This window comes from Octopus bimaculoides, chromosome 13 (genome assembly GCF_001194135.2).
Source record: "Octopus bimaculoides isolate UCB-OBI-ISO-001 chromosome 13, ASM119413v2, whole genome shotgun sequence".
In the NCBI taxonomy this organism is placed as follows: Eukaryota; Metazoa; Mollusca; class Cephalopoda; order Octopoda; family Octopodidae; genus Octopus; species Octopus bimaculoides.
The window spans coordinates 25,827,920-25,839,857 of record NC_068993.1 but is presented as its reverse complement, the minus strand read 5'-3'; the positions used below and the strand labels follow the sequence as shown (position 1 = coordinate 25,839,857).

The following is an 11,938-nucleotide window of genomic DNA, read 5'->3' as shown; positions in this document are numbered from 1 at the left end:
AGCTGTAGAAACTCTGCCAAATTAGATTGGAGCCTGGTGTTGCCATCTGGTTTCACCAGTCCTCAGTCAAATCGTCCAACCCATGCTAGCATGGAAAGCGGACGTTAAACGATGATGATGATGATGATGATGATGATATATATATGTATGTATGTATATATATATATACACGAGCGGGTACCCAAAAGAAATATTGCAATGTTATTTTATTCACTTAGTTTTACATGTTTACACTTTTATCACCTTCAAAGTATTCTCCATTTGAAGCAGTGCATCAGTCCAGGCATGTTTTTTTCCACTGTTTCGAAGCAGTCCTGGAACTCTTGCAAAGTGACGCCTTTTAACACTTCTGCCGTTTTTCTTCTTCACCTCTTCTACATTTGCGAATTCCATAGCACCAGCTTTCGTCACCAGTGATGAGCTTTGGAAAAAGGTCCGGATCAACTTCCAATTGTTCTTTCAGTTCAGGACATGCATTCAGTCATGACTGCTTTTGATCTTCCATGAGCAAACAAAGAATAAATGTTGCTGCAACTCTTTTCATTCACAATTCCTTGCTCAAAATTCATTGAGAAGAGCTCCAGGACACAACAATCATATCAACAAGTTTATCAATTGTTTGGTGACTCTCCTCAAATATCACTTCATGAATTTTCCTGTTTTCATTCGTTCAGGAGGTTGATAGTTGTTCTGAATGAAATTGGTCTTCAAGCAACAAGTGACCATTCCTAAAACGTGAAAACCACTCATAAACTTGTGTTTTGCTCATGGCAGTGTCCTTGTAAGCTGTTTGAAGATGACAACTGTTTCAGCTGCTGATTTCCCCACCAGAAAACAGAATTTCATGAAAGCATGCTGTTTCTTCATTTTATCCGTTGCAAAAATTGACAAACAGGTGACAATCACTGCAAAACACTGCACCATGTGGCAATACGACTTCACTGTACGATGCTGGTCAGCAAACTGATGCCTGAAGGTTGCATCAAGTGGCTTCTAGAAGCAGAAGCCTGAACTACAACAGGCTTGTCCCACAGTGAACGTTTCCAGTTATTTTCGGGAACCCCCTTGTGTGTATATATATATATATATTAAATAAGTATTATTGCTGTTATTAATAATAATAATGATAATAATAAAGTGGCTAGCAAGTTTACACCTTTACAGATAAAATATAAACTAAATTCAAGTTCAATAGGATATTTAAATACCACTTGCTATAAACAGGGCCATCACTCCAAAACCACAAATTACTCACAATTAAAATACTAATGGCTAATGCAACAAATCTAACAGAAACAGGCTTACCTTGCGTGGAATACAGAAGTAAGGAATGTGTATATTTCAGGATCAATTGATTGAATTTTCTGTATGAAAAATCATACTTTAAGCTCATCAGCTGAGCATAACAATGTAACATCTATTTCTGAAATATTCATCACATTACGCTGTGTGTGTTCTTTACTTTTGAATGTCCCTGCAACATTTAAAATGAACTTATCATGAGCCAATATAAATTTAAATTAAATAAGTATTATTACCATTAATAATAATAATAATAATAATGATAATAATAAAGTGGCTAGCAAGTCTACACCTTTACAGGAAAAATATAACTAAATTCAAATTCAATATGGTATTTAAATATCTCTTGCTATAAACAGAGGACATTCAAAAGTAAAGAACACACATGGCGTAATGTGATGAATATTTCGAATATTTCAGAAATAGATGTTACAGTGTTATGCTCAGCTGATGAGCTTAAAGTATGATTTTTCATACAGAAAGTGAAATCAATTGATCCTGAAATATACACATTCCTTACTTCTGTATTCCACGCAAGGTAAGCCTGTTTCTGTTATGCTTATTACATTGGCCATGTGTATTTTAATAGTGAGTAATTTGTGGTTTTGGAGTGATGGCTCTGTTTATAGCAAGTGGTATTTAAATATCCTATTGAACTTGAATTTAGTACACACACACACACACACATATATATATGCACATTTATTTAAATAATGGTATTTACATGATTAGTTATGTTTCTTATAAATTTTGAAATCATCATTTTTGGGTCTGTAAAGGTTGTAAGAGTGTAGGAGGGTGGAGTGGGCTGTTTAGAGGTGAGAAATGGTTGAGGTGAGTGAATACTATGAAGATAAAGTGTTGAAGAGTGATTGGGGATAAATAGAAAGGAAGGAAGGAAGGTATGGAAGAGTAGATGAAGACTGTAGAGATTGGGTGGAATTGAGAGGTGGAATTTGTGAATGGCAGAAGGCTAATCAATGATATACGAGTTGGGAGAAAGTAGGGAAGAGTTGGTGATAATTGACGGTTCAGAAAAAGTGTAGAATATAATAATAATAATAATAATGATGATGATGATAATAATAATGATAATAATAATAATAAACAACAACATAGTAGATAGAGGAAGGACAAAAGAAAGTGAGATAATGTTCGGCTGGGTAGGTTGCTTGAAAGTGAATGGGGAAGCAGACATAATGCATGGAAAGAGTGGATGAGGAGAAATAATTTGGTAACACAGGAGGGTGATCAATGTAAAATGTGAGTGAAGAAGGGCAATATATATCCCGAACTATCAATCTCTCTGTTTGTCTATCCACTTGTCTGTCCATCTCTTTATTTACATGTAGCTTCAAGCATCCAGACAAATGGTAGCTATATAAGTATTTTCATAAATATACGCATAGATCTATATTGTAACTCCTTAGTCTACATGAACATCTATATAGAAAATTTTTGGTGCAAAAATGGTTGAAGTTCAGATGGCTCTGCCCCATTTAATTAAACTTTCTTCTTTGAAAAGGTGAACAATTCAATTGTTATGGAAATAAGCATTATTCTAAGATTTATATTTAGAGGGATTTAATCTCTCTCTATATAGAGAGCTTACATCAGAATGTAGAGAGATACAGAATCACATTTATCTATAAATGTATGTACATGTAAGTGTATATATAGCTGTGTGCATGTTCAGTGTACATGTGTGTGAAGGGAGCTTGCATGTCTGGGTGTATGGATATTTATATAAATATGTACAGGTGTATGCATATGCATGTGTGTGTGTGTGTGTGTGTGTGTGTGTGTGTATACATATATGTATGTAAAAGTTCATGTGTATATGTCTGCTTATTAATGGATGTATTAGATTATACAGGATTTTAGTGTTCAAATATATTCGTGCATATGCTACTTGAGTGTTTACCTATGTTTAAAGGCAGATGTGTGAATGTATTTCTCTTAGACTGTATTTATTTTTGCACATTTCTAATTTACTATAACCTATTACTTTGTTTAAATTAGGTGCCTATTTCATTTATTTATTCAGAAATCCATTTAATCATTCAGTTAGTTTGTTATGCATTTGTATATTTATCATATAAGTGTTTATGAATATGCATGTTCACTTAATACGAAATGGTGTTCTTTGCTTATTCTATCTACCAACAATTCTTTGACATCATGTTTTGTGGAGAAATTATTTTAGCTGTTTTAGTTCAAATTCATTCCAAATATCTAAATCACAAATATTCTAAAATATCTTAAAAACATTCACAGATTCAAAATGTTCAGTTTTAGAAGAACCACTGAATTAACAAAAGCAGAGTTTCTTCTCTAGAGCATTGAAACTGTAAAATATAGCTAAGCACTTTACAGTTATCTTTAAAACATTGAGTCCTGTTTGAAGTTTTGGTCTCATTGATCTTTGATTCAAGAGTTTTCCTATGCATTCAGTTGTGATTTACTACCTTTATGTCTCACATGGCCAATGTTAACCAAAATCCTGGTGTCAGTTGTTTTTGTTTTTAATACAGATAAGCCTTTTATATCTAACAGAAATCAAGAAACTGAATGTTAACATAGGGTGTCAGCCAAATAAATATGATTATACTCCTCCACTCAAATTGAGTTCTTTTACTCCTGTTTGTTATGAATATTTTATATATACTTACGTAGAAGATGATAAGGGACTAAAACTTCTGTCAATTTGCTGTGCTTGAGAAGACACATCAAGCTAAGTAAAATTGTGGCCATCCAATACATACAAGCATGTCCTTTATGGCCATAACCCCCTTCCACCACACACATTATCTGTCCACTGGCAAAACTCCCCTACAGCCCATCCTCCTCCACCCACTGCATCCCTCTCCCCCATGCACCTCACCTGCTGCAGGCTCCTCCACTCTCCCTCATGTACCTCTCTGCACACTCTCCATGCCCTCACATATTTACCATTCCCCATTCTCACTCACTCCAATTTCTCTCATCATCACTTGTTATTCATGTCTCTCTGATCTCTAAACATCTCCCCTCACACTCTTTTGGAACATCCCTCTCTATCCCTTCCTTACCACTTATCACTGTTCCCTGTGAGTAGGTTCCAATACATCTCCAACACCATCTATTTCTTTCTATCTTTCACCTTAACTCTCTCCCACCTTCCTCTCTTTCCTTGTCCTACTGTGTTAGCCAAGTATCTCCTCTATAGTAAAACAACTATCTTTGTCCCTCTATTATACTCTGGCCTCTTGCCTGACACACAGCCACTTCCCTCTGTTCCACTCCTTCCCTTAGCTGAGTGATCTTTGGTTTGCAAGCTACTTCATAACTTCACAGGTGCTGGTGCCACGTAAAAAGTACCTGTGCTGGTGCTACATAAAAAGCACACAGCACACTCTGTAAAGTGGTTGGTATGAAGAAAGGCATCCAGCTATAAAAACCATGCCAGACAAATGGAGCCCAAGGCAGCCTTCTGGCTTGCCAGCGCCTGTCAAACCATTCAACCCAGGTGAGCATGGAAACAGACATTAAGCGATGATGATAATGACGACAACAGTGATGATGATGATGATAGGAGGGTTATGGTATAAACTGTATGGTTATGAGTTTGATTTTATTGTATGGCACCTTAGTATTGTCTTGGTTTAACCAATGTCACATAAAAAATTGGGTAGACAGAAACTGTGAGATGTGGTGTGAACCAGTGAGTGGTTCCCTGTGAGCTACAACTAATGATGTTATTGTTCATAGACAGAAGGCATTAAATTTTAAAAATATAACTATAAGAAATCATTATGTAGTGAGAAGAAAACTATTATTCATGGACTAATATTATTCTAATTCTAAGGTGGCATGCTGGCAAAAATGTTAGTTCGTTGGGTAAAATACTTAGCAGTATTTCGTCTGTCTTTTCGTTCTGAGTTCAAATTCTGACAAGGTCGACTTTGCCTTTTATCCTTTTGGGGGTGATAAATTAAGTACCAGTTGCATACTGGGGTCAATCTCATTGACTGGCCCCCTTCCCTAAAATTTTGGGCCTTGTGCCTAGAGTAGGAAAGAATATTATTCTAATTCTTTTTCGAAACAGTAGATCTTAAAGCATACATAAAGCTATAAATAAAAGCATGTCAACAGGAGATGCAAGTTTGTCGTTTGACTTTTTCTGTTCAGAAAGGGGTATCAACCCAAAATTTGCATGCTTTATAAAAGCTGCAAGTTGACAGAATTGTTAGCAAGCCAGGCAAAGTGCTTCAAAGCATTTTTACATTCTAAATTCAAATTCTGCCGAGGTCAACTTTACCTTTCATCCTTTTAAGGTCGATAAAATAAGTACAAGTTGAACACTTGAGTCAATGTAATCAACTTATCCCCTCTCCCAAAATTGCTGGCCCTTATGTGTGCTTCAAGATCCACTGTTCTAAAAAAGAATTATTTCACATTCTCTAGAAAATTTATAAAATTCTTATGACAATAATTATTTTAATTAGTTTGCTAAGTATGAGAGATGTCTGTGAATATGCTTCAATGTTGATTATGATTCTTTCATAAGGTGGTGAGCTGAAAGAACCATTAGCACACTGGGAAAAATGCATAATGGCATTTTGTCTGCATTTATGTTCTGTGTTCAAATTTTGCCAAGGTTAACTTTGCCTTTCATCCTTTTCAGGGTCAATAAAATAAGTAACCAGTGAGTACTGGGGTTAATGTAATTGACTTACCCGATCCTCCAAAATTCCTAGCCTTGTGCCAAAATTTGGGACAAACGTCGATTATGTATCAGTACATGTCAATGTAGTAATATGAGAATCTTTTGATAAATGTGCAAGAACATATACTTATTAATGTAGAAAACTAATATTGTTTAGAGTCTACTGACACAAAAGTGGTAATTTAATTTGTATTAACATAGTACTATAGAAAGAATTTTTTAAATCTACCTAGATTAAGTAAAATAATATTCGTCATTGACTAATATTGTTCCACACACCTACCCCCATACACACCATAATTATTTCTAGTTAGATTTTTTATTTCATGCAGTTGGTGTCTGGGAATAATTTTGGTATAGAAAACACATGTACACACACAATCTCTCTCTCTCTCTCTCTCTCTCTCTCTCTCACACACACACACACACACATACTCTTTCTCTCTCTCTCTCACACACATACTCTTTCTCTCTCTCTCTCTCTCTCCCATACACACACATTAGTACTAGGGTGTTCCATGTGGAAGGAACTTGTTGAAGTGAAAGGCCAAAAAAAACAGAAGTGGAGAAAGCTGAACCTCCTGAAGGAGATAAGGGCCTGCACCAAGGGACAAGCTGCTCTACTAGAGAAGACCCTTTCAATCCATGCAAACATGGGGAAAATGAATATAAAATGATGATGATGATGACAATGATGATGATGTAATTGTATATCAGCAAACCGCTGTTTCTTCGTGTGGTTGATGTTAGTCAACCATATTCATCAGTGCATCTAAAAAAACTCATACATATTGCTTGCTTATGTATTAGATTTATATTTACAGCAGAGATATTGTAGAACAGTGAGGCCAGTATGAAATGATAAGGTGTTGATATTATATAACAAATAAAGCAAAAATTGGTTTGTGTTAATAATACAAGCTTTCATAATAAAATATAATGATGAAATATTTTGAACATAGCATTGTGTGTATGATTGTTTTTTGTGCCAGATTCTGTCTTTTGTTCATGAGACCATATTCTCTTTGGAAATTCTTCAGATGTTGATGAGTGTGAAAACAACAAAGGAGGATGTGATGAGAAATGTATCAACACCATTGGGTCTTTCAAGTGTCTGTGTGAAACATTTGGAAAAGTTTTATCTGAAGATGGCAAGACTTGTCAATGTAAGTATTTTATTACTCTGTTATGAAACAATGTTTGACCAGTTTATCACAGTGCTGGACTATTGACCTCAAAGCTACAATTTCAAAACCTGCAAATTGTTGGTGATTGCCTGATATGAAAAAAAGTATTTGGTTTGAAAAAAAAACAAAAAAAAAAAAACAATTCTTATAACTGTTAGTGCTGGGAAGAGTTTCAAACTAGAAGATATGTAACTGTAAATTATTTGGTCCATAGTGGGGTTCTTCTATATTTTTACCATCTAATAGAATTTTCCCTCCACTTGGTTAACGTAAACAGCACCTGGCTGAGTATCCAATTTTCCTATTACTTAACTTCACTGCTCTAAAAAAATGAGATGTTGTGTGCTGTGCCAATTAAACTGTGTTTTGAAAGAGATTGAAGAGAATTTAACTCTCCTTAATAGAAAAGAATCTATTACTTCTTTATTAGGTGAAATAAGATCAATTTTTTAACAAATGTTCTTGGCTTTTGTGATATTTCTAAGATATTTTGATCAATTATGGTAAGGTTTGTTGAATTTATTGTGAGATTCAAAAGTCAACAAATATTCTACTTAGCTTCAGCAAACTTTTCTCCATACTGTTGATACAACTTTTTTTTAAAAGATTTTCAGAAAAAAAGCAATATTTCCTACATACACAACACATACAAGAAATTTATCTGTTTTTGCTTGTACTAATCATTAGCAGTGATACATCATGGTCTTTTTGATGCCTGTTAAAATGACCAATTTAGGCACCTATAATAATTTTTGATTATTACACTCAACAGACAGTAAGCATACAAGATTTAGCAAACATCTTTAAATGAAATCCAGATGCCTCTTACTTTGTTTCTTTAGTGAGTTAATGGTTTTTTACCATGTCTTTGCAGTAAAAAAAACTTGATAATTATTATTATTTGAACAAAGGTAGACAGTAAGCCAGCTTAAGTATCAATAAATTTAGTCTTCAAATAGATTTTGTTATTGTTTTAGTTTTATTGTTTCCCCTCTCACCCTTTCATGTTTTTCTTAAGAAACTACAAATCATGTTGGGATTGAAGTAGTGGCTACACTGAAACAAGACAGTATTATAGTTATTTCTTATCTCTTTTATAGACATTGTTTACTTCAACAGAATCTCATTACTTACTTCAACTTTGATTATTAGTAGCACAATGTTTTGTGACTCAGCCAGTTATGGTCATTAGTTGCTTTAATATAATATAGTTGCCTGGTCTAGATATTAGTTACTGCAGTCGGTTTCACAGTTACTTTGCTTACTTCTCGCAACTATTTTATTTAATATCATAAAGTTGTTAGTGCAGTTGTTACAATTATATTTTTGCTGGTTCATATATTCAGGAATACTACCTTCTTGCTTGGTCCAGCTGCCACACTATTGTGATGATACTTGTCAATGTTTTTATCATAAAATATTTCTCCACTCTGTTCTTACAATTTCCCACAACATTACTTTATTGCTAGACACATTTTCCTACATTATCTCTAGCTAGGCACAATTACAAGTTTTCACAACACATAAGTTTTATAATAAGCTAGTATTTGTTTTTCACATCATCTCATTCTTAACTCTTATTTGCAGTTTGTACAGAAAACACCTACTTTAATTCTGCCAAGAAGTCTTGCACCAGCTGCCCTAAACATTCTTACATTGCTGAAGGTTCACCTCATCTATCAGTTGATGAATGCATTTGCAATAACGGTTTTGCAGGAAATCCTGGGAAGGCTGTTACATGTGAAGGTAAAAATAAAATTTCCCTCCAGAAAATTCGTTGATAATTTGACCCAAATAATCAAATTTTCTAGTTTTCTTACAGTGTATTGTTTCAAGATGCAAAATCTGAAAAACAATAATCATTGATTTTAGTTTGATTGCAAACAAATCTCCATTTAAGTGAAGTTGTTATTGTTTATCCAAAAGTCAGTCCTGGTTGAACCAACCTATCATTTAAAAATTTTCAGCTAAGATCATTTTGTTTATTTCTTAGCATATTGTAACTTGGATTACAGTATGTGTTCTTTCTTTTTCTTAAAATGATTGAGTGGGGTTTGAGAAGGATGTAGTTGTTATTTCTTCAAGAGGCTCAGTTGGCTTGTTTCTGCTTGTCTGGTTTATGTCTATTTTTCCATTCTTTATGGGACAAACAAAACTGATTAAAGCAGATTTTCTACACCCCTATCCTTTTGTTTACCTGCTTATTTAATTTTTCTTTGATTCCACAGGTCCTTATACACAGGAAGTCAAAACTATAAGGCTTTTGTTTGCCAGAAATTATAACATTTTTTTTTCATTCCAACGGTTTTAATCACAGCACATAAAACAGTATTCTCTTACACACATACACATATCCATATGATGGGCTTCTTACATTCCATTAACCAATTCCACTTGTAAATCGTTAATCAATCCAAGGCTACAATAGAAGACATTTGTCAGTTTGGTTTCATTAGTAAAAGGAATTCAAATAACTTTAGACATTTATTTAGTTAAATTTTCTTCTATTAATTTGATCATAGAGTTTTTAACATTCACTAACTATTTCTTTCTGATTATTTCAATAAAGCAAAATACACTTCATACTCTGAGCACTGCAAAAGGTCTACCATGTGTTCATGGTTTGAAACAGTTCAAAACCTTACTTATACTAAAATTGGAGATGGAAAGGTCAGACTGAAGGGAATGAAGATCATGATGGTTGCTCACAGAGCTAACTAAAAAAGTACCTGAGCTGATTACAATATCGATAATGTAGCATGCACTGAATTCATTGCATTTTTTGGAAGTAATTGTTTGCATAAAAGTGTGCACAGAAGAATTTTAAAAAAACTGGAAGAGAAAACATCTCAAGTTAAAGTGAGAAAGATACAAACTTGATCTACCTGTCCTACTATATCACAACCAGGGAAAATGCAGTGAAATTAATGGATCCTTCCAAAGATTGACTGACTTGGCTGCTCCACACTCAAGTGCAATGGCAAAATGTCTTTGGCAATTTGAAGCAAACATGACCATGGATCTACTAGAGGTTCTTTTCTACTTTTGATAGATTTTGTTTTTGGCCCTGTATATATTCTGTTCATGCAACTTCTTCACATTGAAAAAAGATCTTCTTGGGGAGTTGCTGGTTTACTAGTTGATGGTCAAACTATGAAACAGGTATTATTAGATTACATGACACCATTTGTAGACATATACCTGAATGACACATACATAAATACACACATACATACATAGATGCATGCATGTATGCATCCATCCATCCATGCATCAACATGTGACATTGTTTTGGTAATTTACTTTCCAATGATAGAGTTTAGTATTTTTGTCAAAAAACTCTTTCCTTATAAGAAGACTTCAAATAATAAAAAATATAAGAGAACATATGTATGCACATGCCTTCAGCAGGCAGACACATGCATGCACGTGTGTGTGCACACACACACATGCATACACACACACACACTCTCTCTCTCTCTCTCTCTCTCTCTCTCTCTCTCTCTCTCTCGGTCTCTCAAAATATTTGCTCCCACTGCTGGGTTGCTGCTACACACACAGACGTCCAGGACCACATTCAGAAAAGGCCACTCAACTCTCGGTATAAAATCAGTTACAGACACAAGCTTGTCTTGGTCTACAAGCATGCTGTCGTTTCTCTTTACCCTTTTCTACACCTACTGTAATGGTCTACATTCCTTGGAGTTGACTCCTCTGTTCAGATACTCTCAAACTACAAACTACTCATCTCTCCTCTTTTTATCACCTTAATTATATCCAACCCCAACTGCTTCCCACACAAATCACTATACCCAATATTTCCACCCTAGGACATTGGCCCTCTGGATTCTCCTTCCTGCTCATGTCTTTTCTGCGCTTGAAGAAAAGACATGAGCAGGATCCGCAATGATTTAAACAGAACATTAATGTCATCATCAGTCTCACTGGTCTTCATGGTTCTGCAAAGGTTATGATGGCAACTGCCCCTTCCTTCAGCCCCAGCAATAAAAATCTTCCATAAGAAATGCCCAGTCAATCCTGACTCAGAAGTGGGTATGGCTTTGTAATTATGTACCAGTCTTGTAATAATTGTTTGCAGTACCTATCTAATTATGAGCAGACAAAACACCCTCTCAGTCCCCCTTCTCACCTTTGACCTAGCAAAGCATTGAGGATGTGACAACAGACAGGAAGAGAGGGCTGCAACAGCAGCCTATAAGTACTCATCCACAACTGAGCAGATTGACTGGAGCATCAGGAAATGATATACCTTACTCATTTTGTTTGTTTGTTTGTATGTACATACGTATGTATGAATGCATGCATGTATGTATTACATGTTTTGAGCGAAATCTCATTTTGTTTCTAAGCAAAACGATGCATGGTACTAGAATTTTCAACTTGAACTAGATACAACAAACTATGTATTAACTGAAGAAGGTCTTGCATAAGGGGATGTATTTCTTATTATCTCATAATAAAGGGCAATGTGTGTCTCCGTGGTCATGCTAGGGAAAGAAAAGTAAAACAACAAATGGAGTGGGAGTGAGTGACAGTCAGAGGTGGCAAAGCAAGTGAACAGCACTCAAAATAAAACTGCCACATTTTATCACGAATTGTATTTAGTTTATCAGTTACACACACATACAAATGTATATGTATGGAGTTTTGTTATTACTGTGTGTATGTATATATATATATATATATATATATATATATATATATATATATATATATATAT

General features: G+C 34.6%; 1 protein-coding gene across 1 annotated transcript in view; it reads left to right on the top strand.

The window, feature by feature from the left end:
• Window positions 1-11,938, top strand: part of LOC106871923 (fibrillin-1) — a 694,404-nt gene that overhangs the window by 313,033 nt on the left and 369,433 nt on the right. The window contains exons 9-10 of the mRNA XM_052972376.1: window positions 7,051-7,176; window positions 8,785-8,943. Coding sequence (XP_052828336.1) covers window positions 7,051-7,176; window positions 8,785-8,943 — 285 coding nt within the window. The remainder of the gene's footprint in view (window positions 1-7,050; window positions 7,177-8,784; window positions 8,944-11,938) is intronic.